The 21,417-nt window shown below is 36.9% G+C and overlaps 1 protein-coding gene across 1 annotated transcript; it reads left to right on the top strand.

Annotated features, from left to right (window-relative positions):
- Positions 1-7,630: 7,630 nt before the first annotated feature.
- Positions 7,631-8,076, top strand: GCK72_012264 (uncharacterized protein; the record flags this gene model as incomplete). Its single annotated transcript, XM_003094874.2, has 2 exons — positions 7,631-7,738; positions 7,873-8,076. 2 exons carry the CDS (start codon positions 7,631-7,633, stop codon positions 8,074-8,076), a joined length of 312 nt encoding a protein of 103 aa, XP_003094922.2.
- Positions 8,077-21,417: the final 13,341 nt, after the last annotated feature.

Here is a 21,417-nt window from a genome sequence, read left to right as displayed (position 1 = left end):
TCCAAACGTGTGGTCCGTTTCTGGATTGATCCACGTCATAAAAAGTTATGAGCCGTTTTCTAAAATGTGAAGACGTGAAGGATTTTTTGATGTTATTGGATTCGGGAAAAATAGAGGATTCCAAACGTGTGGTCCGTTTCTGGATTGATCCACGTCATAAAAAGTTATGAGCCGTTTTCTAAAATGTGAAGACGTGAAGGATTTTTTGATGTTATTGAATTCGGGAAAACCAGAGGATTCCAAACGTGTGGTCCGTTTCTGGATTGATCCACGTCATAAAAAGTTATGAGCCGTTTTCTAAAATGTGAAGACGTGAAGGATTTTTTGATGTTATTGGATTCGGGAAAAATAGAGGATTCCAAACGTGTGGTCCGTTTCTGGATTGATCCACGTCATGAAAAGTTATGAGCCGTTTTCTAAAATGTGAAGACGTGAAGGATTTTTTGATATCACTGGATTCGGGAAAAATAGAGGATTCCAAACGTGTGGTCCGTTTCTGGATTGATCCACGTCATAAAAAGTTATGAGCCGTTTTCTAAAATGTGAAGACGTGAAGGATTTTTTGATGTTATTGGATTCGGGAAAAATAGATGATTCCAAACGTGTAGACCGTTTCTGGATTGATCCACGTCATAAAAAGTTATGAGCCGTTTTCTAAAATGTGAAGACGTGAAGGATTTTTTGATGTTATTGGATTCGGGAAAACCAGAGGATTCCAAACGTGTGGTCCGTTTCTGGATTGATCCACGTCATAAAAAGTTATGAGCCGTTTTCTAAAATGTGAAGACGTGAAGGATTTTTTGATGTTATTGGATTCGGGAAAAATAGATGATTCCAAACGTGTAGACCGTTTCTGGATTGATCCACGTCATAAAAAGTTATGAGCCGTTTTCTAAAATGTGAAGACGTGAAGGATTTTTTGATGTTATTGGATTCGGGAAAAATAGAGGATTCCAAACGTGTAGACCGTTTCTGGATTGATCCACGTCATAAAAAGTTATGAGCCGTTTTCTAAAATGTGAAGACGTGAAGGATTTTTTGATGTTATTGGATTCGGGAAAAATAGAGGATTCCAAACGTGTGGTCCGTTTCTGGATTGATCCACGTCATAAAAAGTTATGAGCCGTTTTCTAAAATGTGAAGACGTGAAGGATTTTTTGATGTTATTGGATTCGGGAAAAATAGATGATTCCAAACGTGTAGACCGTTTCTGGATTGATCCACGTCATGAAAAGTTATGAGCCGTTTTCTAAAATGTGAAGACGTGAAGGATTTTTTGATGTTATTGAATTCGGGAAAACCAGAGGATTCCAAACGTGTGGTCCGTTTCTGGATTGATCCACGTCATGAAAAGTTATGAGCCGTTTTCTAAAATGTGAAGACGTGAAGGATTTTTTGATGTTATTGAATTCGGGAAAACCAGAGGATTCCAAACGTGTGGTCCGTTTCTGGATTGATCCACGTCATAAAAAGTTATGAGCCGTTTTCTAAAATGTGAAGACGTGAAGGATTTTTTGATGTTATTGAATTCGGGAAAACCAGAGGATTCCAAACGTGTAGACCGTTTCTGGATTGATCCACGTCATGAAAAGTTATGAGCCGTTTTCTAAAATGTGAAGACGTGAAGGATTTTTTGATGTTATTGGATTCGGGAAAACCAGAGGATTCCAAACGTGTGGTCCGTTTCTGGATTGATCCACGTCATAAAAAGTTATGAGCCGTTTTCTAAAATGTGAAGACGTGAAGGATTTTTTGATATCACTGGATTCGGGAAAAATAGAGGATTCCAAACGTGTAGTCCGTTTCTGGATTGATCCACGTCATGAAAAGTTATGAGCCGTTTTCTAAAATGTGAAGACGTGAAGGATTTTTTGATATCACTGGATTCGGGAAAAATAGAGGATTCCAATCGTGTAGTCCGTTTCTGGATTGATCCACGTCATAAAAAGTTATGAGCCGTTTTCTAAAATGTGAAGACGTGAAGGATTTTTTGATATCACTGGATTCGGGAAAAATAGAGGATTCCAATCGTGTAGTCCGTTTCTGGATTGATCCACGTCATGAAAAGTTATGAGCCGTTTTCTAAAATGTGAAGACGTGAAGGATTTTTTGATATCACTGGATTCGGGAAAAATAGAGGATTCCAAACGTGTGGTCCGTTTCTGGATTGATCCACGTCATGAAAAGTTATGAGCCGTTTTCTAAAATGTGAAGACGTGAAGGATTTTTTGATATCACTGGATTCGGGAAAAATAGAGGATTCCAAACGTGTGGTCCGTTTCTGGATTGATCCACGTCATAAAAAGTTATGAGCCGTTTTCTAAAATGTGAAGACGTGAAGGATTTTTTGATGTTATTGGATTCGGGAAAAATAGATGATTCCAAACGTGTAGACCGTTTCTGGATTGATCCACGTCATGAAAAGTTATGAGCCGTTTTCTAAAATGTGAAGACGTGAAGGATTTTTTGATGTTATTGGATTCGGGAAAACCAGAGGATTCCAAACGTGTGGTCCGTTTCTGGATTGATCCACGTCATAAAAAGTTATGAGCCGTTTTCTAAAATGTGAAGACGTGAAGGATTTTTTGATATCACTGGATTCGGGAAAAATAGAGGATTCCAAACGTGTAGTCCGTTTCTGGATTGATCCACGTCATGAAAAGTTATGAGCCGTTTTCTAAAATGTGAAGACGTGAAGGATTTTTTGATATCACTGGATTCGGGAAAAATAGAGGATTCCAAACGTGTGGTCCGTTTCTGGATTGATCCACGTCATGAAAAGTTATGAGCCGTTTTCTAAAATGTGAAGACGTGAAGGATTTTTTGATATCACTGGATTCGGGAAAAATAGAGGATTCCAAACGTGTAGTCCGTTTCTGGATTGATCCACGTCATAAAAAGTTATGAGCCGTTTTCTAAAATGTGAAGACGTGAAGGATTTTTTGATATCACTGGATTCGGGAAAAATAGAGGATTCCAATCGTGTAGTCCGTTTCTGGATTGATCCACGTCATGAAAAGTTATGAGCCGTTTTCTAAAATGTGAAGACGTGAAGGATTTTTTGATATCACTGGATTCGGGAAAAATAGAGGATTCCAAACGTGTGGTCCGTTTCTGGATTGATCCACGTCATGAAAAGTTATGAGCCGTTTTCTAAAATGTGAAGACGTGAAGGATTTTTTGATGTTATTGGATTAGGGAAAAATAGAGGATTCCAAACGTGTAGTCCGTTTCTGGATTGATCCACGTCATGAAAAGTTATGAGCCGTTTTCTAAAATGTGAAGACGTGAAGGATTTTTTGATATCACTGGATTCGGGAAAAATAGAGGATTCCAAACGTGTGGTCCGTTTCTGGATTGATCCACGTCATGAAAAGTTATGAGCCGTTTTCTAAAATGTGAAGACGTGAAGGATTTTTTGATATCACTGGATTCGGGAAAAATAGAGGATTCCAAACGTGTAGTCCGTTTCTGGATTGATCCACGTCATAAAAAGTTATGAGCCGTTTTCTAAAATGTGAAGACGTGAAGGATTTTTTGATATCACTGGATTCGGGAAAAATAGAGGATTCCAATCGTGTAGTCCGTTTCTGGATTGATCCACGTCATGAAAAGTTATGAGCCGTTTTCTAAAATGTGAAGACGTGAAGGATTTTTTGATATCACTGGATTCGGGAAAAATAGAGGATTCCAAACGTGTGGTCCGTTTCTGGATTGATCCACGTCATGAAAAGTTATGAGCCGTTTTCTAAAATGTGAAGACGTGAAGGATTTTTTGATGTTATTGGATTAGGGAAAAATAGAGGATTCCAAACGTGTAGTCCGTTTCTGGATTGATCCACGTCATGAAAAGTTATGAGCCGTTTTCTAAAATGTGAAGACGTGAAGGATTTTTTGATATCACTGGATTCGGGAAAAATAGAGGATTCCAATCGTGTAGTCCGTTTCTGGATTGATCCACGTCATAAAAAGTTATGAGCCGTTTTCTAAAATGTGAAGACGTGAAGGATTTTTTGATATCACTGGATTCGGGAAAAATAGAGGATTCCAAACGTGTGGTCCGTTTCTGGATTGATCCACGTCATGAAAAGTTATGAGCCGTTTTCTAAAATGTGAAGACGTGAAGGATTTTTTGATATCACTGGATTCGGGAAAAATAGAGGATTCCAAACGTGTAGTCCGTTTCTGGATTGATCCACGTCATAAAAAGTTATGAGCCGTTTTCTAAAATGTGAAGACGTGAAGGATTTTTTGATATCACTGGATTCGGGAAAAATAGAGGATTCCAATCGTGTAGTCCGTTTCTGGATTGATCCACGTCATAAAAAGTTATGAGCCGTTTTCTAAAATGTGAAGACGTGAAGGATTTTTTGATATCACTGGATTCGGGAAAAATAGAGGATTCCAATCGTGTAGTCCGTTTCTGGATTGATCCACGTCATGAAAAGTTATGAGCCGTTTTCTAAAATGTGAAGACGTGAAGGATTTTTTGATATCACTGGATTCGGGAAAAATAGAGGATTCCAAACGTGTGGTCCGTTTCTGGATTGATCCACGTCATGAAAAGTTATGAGCCGTTTTCTAAAATGTGAAGACGTGAAGGATTTTTTGATATCACTGGATTCGGGAAAAATAGAGGATTCCAAACGTGTGGTCCGTTTCTGGATTGATCCACGTCATGAAAAGTTATGAGCCGTTTTCTAAAATGTGAAGACGTGAAGGATTTTTTGATGTTATTGGATTAGGGAAAAATAGAGCAATTTAATTACGATCCACTGTAGCACCCAGAAGGGGGCGTTGAGAAGGAGGTTTAGTCGCCGTCAGGCGACGTGAATCGACTGGTTGTAAAAGTTTCGGATTTTCTGCTCGAACAAGTGAAAAATAAGGCCAGTCGGTGTCATACATAGTTTTGAACTCAAAATCTGGACGTTCTTCAATTTTCCTTCAAGTCGAGCAAGTTAATTTTTGAATATAAAACTTGCTAAGCACCGCGCACGAGGCGCAGCCGAGTACTGCGGAGCCCGCCGGGAGGCGGGGGACGCTAGTCTTTACTAATAATATTCAACAGATTCCGTCTGTGTATTTGTTTGTCGCCTGCCATAACTCCCTTCGTAGTGGGCCGATTTTTTTGAGACCTGGATGTATAGATTGGAAATTTGACTTAGTTGATGCCCGAACTTTTCTTTTTTCAAAAATATCAAATTTGACGTCTCCTGGAGACGATGAGGTTTTTAGTGCTAAATTTCGTTGCTGGGAGTGTGTCCCGACAGGGTGGTAGAAAGCTCAAAATATCAACCTAACACTACTGACTCGATGTTTCTTGACTGCACTCTCGACAGGCGCCGGCCGCGCGTGTGTGGTGTAGTGGTCTACACAGATGACTCTTACGCATGGGGTGGCGAGTTCGTTCCCGTCAAATTGGAAATTTTTTTGTTGCTTTTTTGTTATGGGAAAGTAATTCATTGAGGAGCTTTTGGATTTAAATGGAGGGAAAAACAGTGACTATGATTAAAAAAATTGTCAATAAGTCTGCTCCGCATCTTGCATTTGAGAGAAAATTGAATGAAAATTTGGTCAAGAGCCCGAAAACTCCCGTTGGCTACGGGTCAAAAGACTACCGTAATCTTAAAATTCATATTTCATCATGAACGTGCCAGACCGATAGCATTCGGTATTTTCGGATTCGAAAGTTCGAATTTAAATTTTTGAAAAAGGAAGACGGGAGAAGGAAGTCAGTCGAAAATTCCAAAATTTTTGTAAACTTTTTTGAAAGACGGAAGTGGCAAAAAATTTCAGTGGAAGACTGAAGCGGGAAGTCGGAAATAAATTTTCTAAAAAGGGAAGTCGGAAGAAGGAGGAAGAAAGTGAAATTTTCAAAAGGGAAGTCGGAAGAGAGAAGAAGGAAGTGAAAAAAAGCTCGGAAGAAGAAAGAAGGAAGTCGGAGGAAGGAATCCCGCACAGCTCTGACGTTCACATACATAATGGGAATTAAAAGAACCGGGAGACCATGTTTTCTGATAGCGAGGCCTAGAATAAATGGAAGACCACTACTTAAGAAGCTGATATGTGAATAAAGACCCGTCGTAGCTCGGTTTCTACAAAAAATAATGAATTCTTGGATGATAATTTGTTAAAACACCGTCTTAGTCTGCCATATTCCGAGAAGGGAGGCGGCGTTGCCGCCGATCAGTCAAAGAGTAAAAACTAATTTCGGTATGATCACTCGCCTTTTGGGAAGGGAAGAAAGAAGAGTTATCAAGTTCACGTTCTTCTGTGAGATTGTTTTGAAATAAGGAAAACATAGGAAGAAAGTTCAAATTGGTAAATTCAAAAACAGCTCATTCTAAATTCCATATTCTATCAGGATAGAAAAAGTCATTGAAAAAGTTTGTAGAATTTGAGTCTGAAAAGGAGAGATTTTACAATTGTGCTTATCGGAACGAACTGCTCGGCTAAGAAGCGCCGCAGGCGCTGTAAAACTGAGAAGGGTGGTGTAGGGAAGGAGGTTTAGTCGCCGTTAGGCGACGTAAACCGACTGGTTTCAATACAGTTTGAAACATTATTTTTCGTTTTTTTTTTATAAGTACCAGTTGGTCTTTGATTGATTAGCCTAAGCAACGTAGCAAAAGAAATAGGTTGTGAATTTATGAAGCATTTTTGAAACAAATATTTTTGAATTCGGTGTTGATGCTCTTTGGGCAAATTGAATAATTTTTCGAAACATAATTTGTTGCAGAAAAAACATTACATTTTCACTGCCAGCATAAAACAGATCAAATAATGCAAGACTTCATTTTCAGGCATTTACGGGCAGCTACATTGAAGGAAAATTTTGAACAGCCCGTCAAAAAACGAAACTTCTCTCACAAGTCTTATGTCTCCTGTGTGAGCTAGTCTATAAATCAGTATAACTTTCCAATAAGAGATTTTTCAAAACAGTTTTCAACTAAAAAAATGAAGCCTTAGGGCTGATATACATTACCACTGAAAACTGAGCTTACATATATGTATGACTGTTTGTGACGCCGTGGCGCACGATAGAAGTTATCGGATTTTTATGAAAAACCGTAAAACTGGGCACTTGAAGGATTTCAATTGTATTTATTTACTCTAAACTTCAAGCTTTTCGGATTGCTTGAAGGCAACTTTAACTTTTGTTAGAAAATACGAGAAGCACTAGTAAAAGTCAGAACCCTGCAAAAATCTTCTGTTTCAGAAACTGCAGTTTCTCGGGAATTTTTGAGTTAGGGCAGTGTGTGTTTTGTGATATTCTTATTTTCGGAGAAAGTACAACCCATAATACCCTTGAGCCAGTGCCTTAGAGCCACCCGCAACTTGTCCAGTTTTTTCTTTTTTCTTTCCGTGCTCTTCCACACCCTGCCGACCTCTTTCTTTCATGCGGTCTCGTGGTGTAGTGGTTATCACATCTGTCTAACACACAGAAGGTCGGCGGTTCGATCCCGCCCGAGATCACCTCTTTTTTGTTTCAGCGCACCTGTGCATAAACACCCAAAGTGGGCGTGGCCATACCATCTGCGTGCCCAAGGCTCCACCCCCTCTTTTCCGCCAAACGGACCTTCATTCACTCCATTCAGACATCTGTATCCCTATTCTCTGCTTCCTTGCTAAAATGAAAAATTCCACTGCCCGACCACCACGCGACGTCATCAGTCATGTCTCCCCGAAATCCAAAAAGATCCTGAAATCCACGTCGGCAGAGAGAGTGGAAAAGGAAAAGGTAATTTTGGAGTTTTTTAAAATAATCGGAAAATCTGAAACAGTACATAAATTTTGAGAATAAAGTTGGAAACAGTAAAAAATTTCACCTTTTTTGAAACAGTAAAAAAATTTCTTAACCTTTTTTATTTCCAGGTCACCAACCGTCTCCGTCAACTAGTCGCTGCCGAGGGAGACGCCGACCAATATGAGCTCGTCCTGGCCACCATCGCCCATATCCGAGAGCTCCAAGCCCAGTTATCCGGAAAAGAAAACTCGCTGCCCGCTGGATTCGAGCACTTCTTCACCAGCTCCGCGTCTGTCAGCCCTTCCACATCGCGATCCGACACCCCCGCCTAGTCTCCAGAATCCTCGCCGACTTTATCTGTTTAATTGACATATTTTCTCGCACGGTTTAACTTTGTTGATGCCAAAAAATTCCGGGTAATTAATTTTGTAAATAAATCGATCCTTATAAGATAAGTATCCCCATGTAATTTGGACATGTGGACACACTGACGTCACAACAGACAGATTGTGCGGACATCTGGAACAGGTGCAAGCTAACGGCTTGAAGGGAGAACAGCTGTTAAAAAATTTTCGCTTATTGAAAACAGACGTGTACAGAGTTTAGCCTAGATTTGAACTGGATAGTGACTTTTTAATGAAACAATAAAGAATTTCGTGGCATAGGTATCAAATATCGTTCAACCAAGGTTTATGATGCAAGAGAGACAGTATGTCACTGAGTTACGTAATTTGGATTGGTAAGACCAGGTTTTGATGATCAGATGAACTAATTGTAAGATTTTTTTTTTTTTTTTTTATCTGATAAAAAACATGACAGTTTGATTTTATGTAATTGATTTTCTTAATCAATTGCACTTTTTGTATTGAATAAATAACTGAAGAAGATTTTAACCGAATCAAGAAATTTTAAAAGTTCTGATTGATTGGAATTAAATTAGTTAATTCTTCTTTTTTTTACTCACTGCCGGAAACAGAGACACAAATTTCAGATGAGTATTTTTCAAAATCGATTTTCATATTTATTCATGTTTCTAATAATTTATAATAACGGTTGGATATGTTTAACTTACTCGATGTTTTTCTGACTGAATTAGATAACGATTCTCCCATTTTTTGATGAAACACCGTTAAGCATCTCTAATTTCACAAAAGTCATTATTCACCTCATCAGAAAAACATTTCTACTTGATTTTAAACTCAAAATGGGTTTCACTAAGGTGTTTTCCAGTTTTCGCCGTTTCACATCGAATATATTCAAGAGAAAATTGATTTGGCGCCACTATCAGTTCGGAAATCGACATCTCAAATTTTTTTTAGAAAACTCGGTTTCACTTCGTCTACTGAAATTCTAGCAGTTCAAGTCGGCAATACTTCATGAAAACTGACAGGCGCCTAGACGTTTCAAAACTAGATATTTTGAAACCGAGACAGTTGGCAACCAAGTTTTTTTTCTGGTTTTGAAATGTCCCGGACCCTCATGATCAGTCCACTAAAATTAAAAATTCTCCGTTCATAGGCATTTCTCCACTCGATGCCATCTGGATAGTGAAAGTCCCCCCTTTTCTTCACCGAAATGATTCTTCGGCATGTGCCAAAAGGGCGGTACCCCTTCCTTCGCCACCACCTGCCGAAGAACGGGCGGTCTCCTCGAAATAGAATACTTATTGTCATTGTTTCCCCCTCCTTCTCTAACTCTTTGCGCACCTGGAGAGAAAGGAAATCATGTAACTATTGGGAGGAAGGGGGCGTACAACACAGGTGTGTGTATGAATTGACACCTGGTGTGGCTTTATTTTTAGGATTCCAGGTGGGGCACAGGTGATGAGATGGAGATTGGAAAAACACTTGGGCCCCCGTCACACCTGATAGTTCTTACACTTAGAAGAAAAAAACAGGTGGATGAGGGGTGGTGGGAATGACTAAATTATGAGAACAGGTGAGGGATTATTGCGGGTGGTGGATTTCGTTAGTGAAGATTTGGACTACTCACAAGAAAAAGAGACACGGAAGATATCTAGATTTTGAAACAGGGTACTGTGACAAATATTTTCAAACATTTCGACTGGTGCAGAATAGTTTCAAATAATTGAAAAGGATAAGTGAAACCGAAAACAAGCCTTTTTTTCAAAAATTGGCTATAAACGATAATTAATAGAATAGTACTTTTGCAAAACTCATATCAGTTTTTTCAGTGTCTGTTATTTCTTCAGATCTCATTGCAACTGTAAACTTTACAAGATTAATACATTTCGTGAGCCTTGCCATGAGCTCACAATTCGACCGGAAGACGAAAATTAAAAAAAAACAGGTGAACGGGGAGACATATGGGACTATAACTATTGCAGGTGGTGTGGATTTTGTTGGATAACTAGCGGAGCAGATGAGAGATCTGGAAATAAAAGATATTGAATCACCCGAGGACTACCCAGGTAAATAAGACAAAGAAGATGTCTAGATTTTGAAACATGACTCTACGAGAAATGTTTTCGTCAGTAAGAATGGTGCAGCAAAATTTCAAATTACCAATTCGAAAAAGTGAAACCAAAAGTATACATCGTACAGGATTGTATCAATGTTCTATCAGTTGTATAGGTATGAGTAATTTGTTTTCTCAGCACACTGTTATAGATTTTTTTTCATAATTTTAACAAGCCCAATTTATTTTGAGATGTTCGCCATAAGACGGTCTCATAGTTTAAAAAATGTTCGGATACACCAAGATAGAGGATACACCAAGATTAGAGAATTATAAGAAATTTTTTAAACTCAGAAAAAGAGTCATTTTCAGAGTGATCTTATTTTTAACACGTTATTGATGCCAAAAACCCTCACAGTAAATACTTAGTTTTTGAAACCGGAAGATTTAAAAGACTCGAACCACTAATGTATTGAAATAACTTATTTTAATTGTTCTAGATTGTGATTTAAACATGGCGGCGAGAAGAAACATGCCAAGCAAGCGAAAAGTTTAATATTTTAAATCTGAACGGTGTACTTTTTTTTTCAAAAAGTGTCTACCCTCACTTGCTATGTAATAGTCGGAAATTTGGTTATAGCTCGATTTTCGACACTTTAGTCTGTTTCAGCATTCCGATAATACTTTCTTCTATATATAACATTTACTTTTTTTATCGCTGCCATGCTGAAGACCCCATCCAATACATTTCACACTCATCATTACCATCCTCCTCATTTTCCCTTTCTTCTCATCTTTTTCCCGCACTTTCCCCTTCTTCTTCCGTTCCTCGTTGCAATTGGATTCTCGATTCGTCGTTCCCCCTCTCTCCAGCTGCCTGCCACATATGGCTCCGAGAGCAGAAGCTAGCCGAAAGGCAGATGATGTAGTTGAACAAGAAGAAGAAGCACTCCAGAAATTATGAGCAGACGGGTGGAAAGGGAAGAAATGATGAGGGGAGTAGCGGGATGGGAAGTTTGGAAAAGGGGGAGAGAGGGAACTTTAAATTGGGGATTTGGGGTGTAGGATTCAAAAAAGGATCCGTCAAGAAAATTGTTAAACACACTATGAATTTCATCATAACAAAAATTAGAAACTGTAAAACTATCTGAACTAGCGACAATGTTTGCAGTTTCATAAAAAAAATTATCGTGTTTAAGAACTTTCATATAAACAAGGCGTCAACTACACAACTGGTAAATGGTTCATACCGAGAGCAAGAATCCTTCTCATAGCTTGGCCGGCTTTCTATCAGAAATCTGAAAGTTGTAGACGAATACTAATTTTGGATCCATAATTGAAACAATGAAGATTGAATGAATAGATTTCAGTTATACTTCTTGTGAGGATTCCAAACGGAGCATTTCTAAAAATTTTCAACAAGAAAATGGTCATGATGAAACAGTAATCCATTTTGGATCTGCTTTGAGTACTTGTTACGGAGATAGTCTATTCAGAGAACTATAGTTTTCAACTTTTCCAGAATTTTTTGACAGTTTCAGCAATCCTATGACCGGTTTTATAGTTTCCTTCACTTTACTTGTTCTTTTGAATATGATTCTTCCGACTTTCTTGCCAAACTAATTTTTCATAGTAGTTTCATTCACAACCTGCTCAAATTATTCTTATTTTCTCACCCATCATCATTCGCCTGTACCGGATGGCCTTACTTAGTTCCAACTGGATAATGCACCAGATACCCAAAAGCCAGCTGGTCCACAGAGCCTCCTTTTTCCACGAAGAGCAGATGATAGACCTTCTGGTATACACCTGGAATACCAGACGTCTTATTCCCTAGTCTCCGGGACCAGATAAAACAATGAAAGAGATTAGTGCAGCTGTTTTCATGAGTTCGGTAACACTTTCTGTTTTAGATAGATTTCAAAAAGTCCGAGGTACACTAAAATTGTCATAAAAGATCAGCGAGTTCTAAGTTCTCGGTGTTTAACGGTAATAAAATAGATTGTTATCACCGCCATTAGCGTGAACAGTTATATTTTGACGATCAAAATGAATAAAACTTGTCTAATAATAAATACAACATTTTCGAAACAGTGGTATCAAAAAAATTTGTGTTATTTTTACTGATTTCCAAGTTAATTGCAAGATTGTAGATACCAAACTGTGTGTTAAAAATTGGAATAATAACAAGGAAAAAAATAAAAGTTCCTGTTTCATCTCGACCATGAGTCTCACACGTTATCGCACTAAACATTATCTTGTATTTTGTCCGTGGACTGTAACAATCAGCACAGCATAGTAGCCACTAAATTTGTATGACTAGAGAAAATACTCCTGCACTTTTTTCTACTGTTTTAGACTGGGATGGTAGAAGTTATATTATCATAGATTCAGTGCCAGAACGTCTGGGGCTGTAGCAACATAGCTTCCTATACAGTTGGATATTAATATTAATTTGAAGCAGCAACAGAAAGTTCGAAAAAAAAACGAAAAAAAAGAAATATCTCTCCAGAGTCGAATGAGATTAATAAATATAATTTTTATGAATTTAGTTAGGGAAACAGGACAATATTTAATAATATTGAAGGTCCTTGATAGAATATTTATATAGTTATGAAATAAGGCCTTATAGAAACAGCAATCACAGTAGTTTACAGATCGGAAACTAAATTATGAGTTTTTAGTGACTAACAATGTTCACTGTTACATCACTTACTTAAGTGAAGATCAATTTTTAATTTCAGTTAGTTGAACCGTCAATATACCGATTATCCGAAATAAGAATGCAATTATAAAAATTGTTAAGGTCTTTTCTACCCATTTTTTTAACAGAAAAAAGTGGAGATCTATCAAACCAGCATGAAAATTTGTTGGATTTTCGAATTGTAGTCCTGATTATTGGCAAATAAACATAACGAAACCTTCAGACTTTCGTGCTATGGACTCAGTACTGTTATGAACACAAAACACAAATTATGTATTTCGGTTACACAACAGTAATTTTATTGGCATGTTGACAAATTCACTAGTTATCATGTGGACTATTTTTAAGTTCCCACTACTTGCAATTTGTACTGAAAGGGTTTGAAAATAAAGACTCAGGATTTTACGCGATTATATGTACATGACTGTAAAAATTTATATGCGATGAAAGAAATTAAAATTAAACAATTATACGGATTATCGACCAACTGAATAAGCTTTCATCAAAACTTTTCTACGAAACATAAAGTTTTTATAATGAAAAAAACTTGGAACAATTTTGATATCCGAATACACATTTAGACCTTGTAAAAACATCGTCTGAATCTATAAAAATCCAAATTCAATAAATTTAGGACTCTTTTGGATTCTGTAAGCACTCAAAGGACAATAGTAAAACTGTTATATGCAAGCAATAATTTATGATGCCAATGTTGCGCCAGGATGACGCAATTATAAGATATTAAAGATTGGAGAAGAAAGACTACCGCTCGATGACGCATCCATCATCTCTTGCCCCCCCCCCCCCCCCCCCCCCACGACCACTCTCTTATCTCTCGCCTACCGGATCAAGGAACTTCCGGCGCCAACGATCACTGCCTGCAAAAATGGTTAATTGAGATGGCGCCACAAGGACGGTCGATTAACGAGGATCTCGACAATCAAATTGGAAAAAGAAGATGAGATTGCGGCGGCGAAACCATCACCCGGAGAAGACACTGAAGAGCATCGAGAGACGGAGGGAAATGACGTGCCCAGAAACACAGTATAAAAGAAACACCCCTTTGATAGTATTCTTTAGTTGTAATTGTGAAGACATTACTCCCGTCCAATTCGTGAACTATCCCCATTTCTGTCCTTTCCCATTTCCCCCTTCCGTCTTTGCCCCCTTACTTTTATTTACCCAATAAACTAATTATTCCAACTACCACTGAACCCGTCCACATCGGTGCAACAGCCAAGAGGGTGGAATGTTTTTTGTTTGAATCGACTATGGATTCTGATAAATTTTCTGAAGAGATAATTAGACCGCTTGAAAAATTGTGAATAAGGCTTCCATTCGGCCCAGTCGGGTTCGGTCCGACCGCCGACCGACCACCGACCGACCGACTGCCGACCGAGGTCCGCATTTGTGCGTGAAGTGTTTGCGTATTTATCGGCGGAAGTTTAAATTTAGTTTATTTTTTTCATAAATTTCAGAATTTTTCAAAATTCAAGTTGTGAAAAGTGCGCTGAAAATTATGTCAAAACATGATTCACTTTGAAAAATTTGACGAATTTCGAGTGATTTTTAAAAATCGGAATAATAAACCTGTGGTCATTAAAAATTGCACTAAGACCGAAAATTGGTATTAAACATTGTTGGAAGTACTAATTTTGTTCAAATTATTCCTAATTTATTTCATTTTTTGTCATCCTTGCCCGGAAAAATGTCAGTTTTCAGCCGGATTTCTTTTCAAAATTTGTCGTAGATTATGGCGCATGCAGACAGAAAAAATTGCGTAGGTCGGCGATCGGTCGGTCGGCGGTCGGTCAAGTCGGCGGTCGGTCAGGTCGGTCAAAAATTGGACCGAATGGAAGCCTTAATTGTGAACACTGACTTTTTATAACATAACTGTTACTGTTTGCAACTTTCATTAAAAAGCCAAGAATTTCAAAAATTATTAGTACAGCTCCCGACGAAGAATTTCATCAAGAAAATATTTCTGTCTGTTTCTAGTTTTTGATATCAAAAGTTTATACATCGGAAAATCAGTTTTGGTTGCTTAAAAATGGTATTGAGTTACATATCAGCATCGGCATCTTTGGAACCGGGAATTCGGTGACTTACTATTATCGAAACAATTGCTTTTTGGATATTAGGTTTTAGGTCACGCCCATTTTCAGCTCGTAGTAATCCAGTCCGTAAATACTAAATGGTTAATAAAGTTCCGATTAATGGGTGAGAAGTGGCTGTTTTCTTTAACAAATTTTTGAAACAGAAAAGATTTCACTGGAGACCTCTTTCTGGTTGAATTAGTGATGACGAATTCCAAATTCCTGCTTCACGATTGTAACAAAGCAAACATGTTTTCAGATCTATTAATTCGACATCTTGTAGAATGACAATTTGTGGTATCCTTAATCGAGCATTGGCAATTTGACAAAATGCAGAAATTATGCTCTTATTTTGAATTGGCGCAGTGGTTTTTAATAATAACGACTTTTGACTTATCTCTGTTTCGAAACATTTTCTTCTTTCAGTTAATTTTTTGCATCGTTAGTCAGTTAGTTGATTTTTCACAGTTTCATAATTATCATAAACTTTATAGATGCTCAAATCGAATTACTATATCAGATCTATATTTTCAAAAATCTGGATAACGGTTTTTTTCATAGGTTTAATTCGAGTCTCTTCAAATCCTGAATATTTCCATAATCAATCGATTTTTCAATCAAGTTCAGAAAAGACGAAGATCAATATTAATTTGTGCAGGTTTGGTGGAACTGAGAATAAAAATGCACGGTTTTATTCGTGTCTAAAAAGTTACATATGATTTTTGTTGTGCTCAACTGATGTATGTGCCATGTAAGGATACGCAAAATACTACTCTATCACGAGTCACTGATCCTATTAACCGTAAAAACAAACGAAAACGTGTTATAGTTTATTTAACATGCCTGTTTTTGTAATTTTAGGTTTTCAATTTTTGTAATTTTAGGTTTTCGATTCACAAAAATATTTTCACTTTTAGAAAGAACTCTATTCGTATTTAATGATTGACCCTACGAATAAGCAGCAAATCATCTTGGAAACTTATGCCTGATTAATATCCAGCTCTCGAAACTGAAAAAAAAACGAACAGTTCGTGGAAATACTATTTTGAATTTTGTGAAATCTTTAACGTGATTCCCAATGAAAAATGTGTTTTAATTGAAAATGAAAGCACGCATTCTTTTTTGCATTCAAATCAGCTGACCCAGTTATTTTGGAACACGACACTTGGAACTTCCCGGTTTCAAATAAAACATATATTTGTGTTCAATATATAACAGTTATTCTTTCAAAAGCTTCGTCTGGAACAATTAATTTTTTGTTGTCTAGAAATGGAAAGTTGAACCGACACTGAAATAGTACATAATGAGCTCTTTCTGTTTCATATGCTTGATTTACAATTTGATTATCTGTTTATTCAATTAACAATTTATTTTTTTTGTTGATCTGAAAACACGTCATTTATTTATCTGTTTTCCGTTTTTGCTGAGGACCCTCACAGTTCGAGAAATTTAGGTCTGAAAATTTGAATATATTTTCGCCGTGACCTTGGATTTCTCCATTGAATTCTAAACGTTTCAAGAGAGTTCGAAGTACGTGAAAGTTTTAAAAATATACGAAATTGAATCACGTTAAAATCATCGGTTGAATGGTCCAGTGGTAAAGAGTTGGGATGGTAATCTGAAGGTCTATGGTTCGTTCCCATTTACATTGCAGTTTTTTTCTTCTTTTTTTGTCTGCTTCCAAATTTCGCAAAACTGGCTGAAGATGATTTTTGAGTTTTTTCAGCTCATATTTTTCAAGTTTTGATACATCAGAAACATTGTTTCTCTTTTCCCCAAAAATTTTTTTCTACTTTTTTTTTGAGTTTTTCAATAATGGAGTATATTGGTGAAAGAATACGAGTTTATTTATAATTGCACAAATGTTGTTTCAAAACAATAAAATGGAGGAAGCAAATATATCTATTGCAGCGAGCGCATATTATGAAGGCCAAATGAGCACATCCAGTCCTATAACATGCCTTATCACGAGATGAAGCTCTTGAAGCCATTTCGTATTATCGCGATACGGTAAAAGGAACGAGATCGTTGCCCTCAATGAATTCTCGTTTCCGTTGGATAACCACCGCGAAACATATGGAAAAGTTGAGAAATTATGAAAAAGATGTGGCTGAATTTAAGGAAAGCCGGACGAACTTGTTGAAATTATTAGGGACTAGACTTTATGAAGTTGTGAAAGAGAAATTGACTGCCGGTAAACTACAAATTTGAAGTCAAATCCACTTTATCAACTTTAGGGTTATCATTACACGATCTGGATATTCAAAGATTCGCACTTCACATTAACAACAATGAAATGCACTTCAGAATCTAATCAAAAAGTTTACTTCATACGCACTGGCTTTTCAACCAGACTTTGTCATCGCAAAAAGAAACAACGAAATTTGGATGGTCTCTCTCCTCTATCATCAAATTTCTGCAGAATTTTTCAAGCCATTCCTACAATACTCATGGAAAAAAACCGGATATATGGATACTTCATCCCCTTTCGAAACACCTGCTCGCTATTGTTTCGATCAGTGCACAGACAAGGCATGTTATAGGACTGGATGTGCTCATTTGGCCTTCATAATATGCGCTCGCTGCAATAGATATATTTGCTTCCTCCATTTTATTGTTTTGAAACAACATTTGTGCAATCATTCTTATATATAAAACGCGTGTGGGCTCTGTCTGTGGATTTGTCGGTGTGTTTTTCAGGATGTCCGCAAGATTTTTGAGAAATAAAGGGGAGAGCGCGCCATGGGCAAAAGTCGAACCCTCGCCTTTTCAGCGACAGGCGTAAGCGTTTACCACTCGGCCACGTGAACACTTTTTGTGAGAGGGTGAACAGGAAAATAAGAAGAGGCCAGCCGGATGAAGCGCCGAAGGCGCGGCAGCCAGGCTGGTTATAAATAAACTCGTATTCTTTCACCAATATACTCCATTATTGAAAAACTCAAAAAAAAAAAGTAGAAAAAAATTTTTGGGGAAAAGAGAAACAATGTTTCTGATGTATCAAAACTTGAAAAATATGAGCTGAAAAAACTCAAAAATCATCTTCAGCCAGTTTTGCGAAATTTGGAAGCTGACAAAAAAAGAAGAAAAAAACTGCAATGTAAATGGGAACGAACCATAGATCTTCAGATTACCATCCCAACTCTTTACCACTGGACCATTCAACCGATGATTTTAACGTGATTCAATTTCGTATATTTTTAAAACTTTCACGTACTTCGAACTCTCTTGAAACGTTTAGAATTCAATGGAGAAATCCAAGGTCACGGCGAAAATATATTCAAATTTTCAGACCTAAATTTCTCGAACTGTGAGGGTCCTCAGCAAAAACGGAAAACAGATAAATAAATGACGTGTTTTCAGCTTTCCAATGATATAGGTCACATGTCATAACTCCATACCCCACTCACAACATTCCCTAGTTAGAGACGTCTAGGAAGTTTTACCCCATTTTTTGCAGACTCTTCGACTTTTTAGAATAAGGACAATTGGACAAGATGACTTACACGAAAGCCAACAATTTTACAGAAAGTTAAATAATGTTCCACAAGTGTCTTATAAGAAACACATTTGTGATTAGAACAATTAATGTTCATGATTCGTTCCGAAAATTGCTTGTCTTTAATTTTCTGTAAGATTAATATCTATCAAAATCCGGGACAAATTCAGACTAGCTGTTCTGTGAATTTTCTACTTCGAATAATGCCCATATGATTTCTGAGACAAATAAGCATTTTGGAAAGTGAGGATGGCAGAAACGATAATTTTGAAAACTGTTTCCTACTTTCGTTATCAAGTTTAATGATTGATAGTAGATGTTTGGTTGCTTTACTTAACTTCAGACATTTTCTTTAAATCACTTGATCAAGAAAAAAACTGTTTTAAGACTGAAGATTTCAAAGTGTTTCTGAGACATTCTTCTTGACATGTTTCTGACATTCTACAATCTCGGACGACAATTTTCCTCGGTTTCACCATATCTGTAAACATTTTCAGAAATATCATTACAGTAGTTCTTTTTTGTTTCGCACTTTGAACATCAGGACTTGACTGATAGTTAAAAGAATATTAACGCATTGTTCAAGGGGCGGCAGATATCCTGACATCCGAATGGGAAATACGTACAATTTTATTTGCGAAAAAATTCAAAATCGCCGTTTTTGATTCATTTTGATAAGAAACCGTTAAGGTTTCTCGTAAACCAACACGCATACATCCGAATGAAAATGACAGTTACTAGAGCAACATAAAACACACTCAGACAAAATGTTTCATTCATTTAATTCGAGCGTTTTGGGAATAAAACAAAATATATTTACCGTTCTGAACAATACTTAAGTCGTGGACCTGTTTTCTACCAGACTGGTTTTCATTAAGATAGTTTTTTGCGGCAAGGAAAAAAGTCAAAAAAAATTTCATTTCTCTATAAATTCCAGCTTGAAACTACCTGAGCAACTGGAGCGACAGAACGGTGCCGCACTGTTGCCAAACAGAGAGGATCAAACTAAGCTCACTCATGAGATTTTATTGATGACATAATAACAAACATTCGAAAGCTAGCCGACATATGGACATTTCAAAACAATAATAATAAAACAATAATAATCCGAATATACAGAAACAAAACAGGAAAAAAATTAGGAAAATGAGGTTTCAAAGCTGTTCCTGCCAGGTACAGTTTCGTTGCCCGTTAATGACGATGGCTTTGATTCGTTTGACAGACATGACAGGCAGACAATCAACAATTTTTGAAAAAAAAAAAAAATACTGCTTTGAAAATATTTTATCATTCTATTAGCGCGGCACACTTCTTACAACCGCGCTTTACCGAAACCGAAGGAAATTGTGTGCGAAATTGAGAGACTCTGAGAAAAAGAGACATTTCTCAAGGCCATTTCGGTGGAGCGCAGTTGTAAGAACTGTGCTGAGCTGATAGCAGTTCGAAAATTACCCATTCTCTTAAGCATTTTATTTAAATTTTAACAAAAAATAGATTCACAAAGAACTTCAAATATTCTTCAACATTTTGGGCACACTATTCGATTACCCTCCTGTTACAAGTCTTCCCACGGCAATGAAGGTATTGGGCTTAACAAAAATACACAGACTGTTTCAAGAAGTGCCCATTCAGACACGGTTGAAAATATAATTAGTTAATGCGTTTTTTAATGTATGTATTACAGTTTCTTTTTGACGATGTTTCCTCTTAACAATCTCTAACAGTCCAACATAGGTGCATCGATATTCTAGACAATAGGAGACAGAAAAAATTATTAAAACATAAAATTACTGTTTCGGAATAATTATTTTGAAAAATGACTTTGATATTAAACGTTGAGCTCTTGATACCAGTACACTTAAAAACATTAAGGAATGAGGCGGAAAATTGAAGAAAATCTAAAAAATTTCATCCGCCAGTGCAGGTGAGACTGACAGAATCTTGAAAGCCTAGAAGACACAAAGACGGTTCAATTACAACAAAAACACACTTATTAGCATATTGATAAGAAGGGTTCTGAACAGCCAACCAAGGATAACGAACACAAAACTCGCCGCTTCAAATAGTTTTTATTTAGAAACAGTCATCAAATCCAACTAAAAGCTGATTTTAAAAGAATTGAAAAAAAGACACTCAAAAAGGTTCTCAAAAATTATCTGTTTCCGAGAAGCCACACAAAGCCACAGCCAGTTTGATTTTTGTTCCACACGGTATAAATGAATTCTTCGCTGAAATGAAAACAAACCGGTAATATCGAGTTTCCGTTTCACACAAATATTTTCTCCGGGCAGTATAAATATCAGACAATCTTAGTTCTTCTTGGTTGAAATTAGTACAAATATATACATTGTTTACACTCCCACAAATTAAAACAAGTAAAAACAACGGAAGTAAATAAAAACAGGAAAAGAATACAATATTTCATGGATATCCTATCAAAACTATGACAAAGAAGTTTGATTTTGCAATTAGCTCGGTTCTCTTAACTCAAAAGGAGCTTTGGTGGAAGAGTTTTTACCGCGTGTCGCTGTAGTCCTTTCGGACAAGATTTTCGTTCAATTCTTTGTTTTCTCTATTTCTCCAACAAGTTTTCGTAGGTTTTCTTTTCTGCGATATTATTGGAAACACACGAAAAACTTGTTGGAAAAAATCGCGGGAAAATTCTTCCACCTAGGCTCGTTTTGAATTAGGAAAACTGAAATTTATTGGCATTTGTAGTGATATGCGTCAACGACAAAGGTCTCTTTAAAATTTCTAAAGTACCGGTCTCTGCAATAAAACATATGACTTCAGTCCTTCTTTAAAAATTCTGGGAAGCAAAATTAATATTAGCACTTGACGATCGATTTCCTTTAGGATTTGAACGTAAATAAGTTATATACATAATGAAGTCTTGAGATTCCATTGCTCGCTATGGACTAGAAAGAGGAATACTTAGAAGACACTAACTCATCAAATT

This window comes from Caenorhabditis remanei, chromosome IV, assembly GCF_010183535.1.
Source record: "Caenorhabditis remanei strain PX506 chromosome IV, whole genome shotgun sequence".
NCBI lineage: Eukaryota > Metazoa > Nematoda > Chromadorea > Rhabditida > Rhabditidae > Caenorhabditis > Caenorhabditis remanei.
The sequence above is the reverse complement of the archived record's forward strand: the minus strand, read 5'-3'. Positions and strand labels throughout refer to the sequence as shown.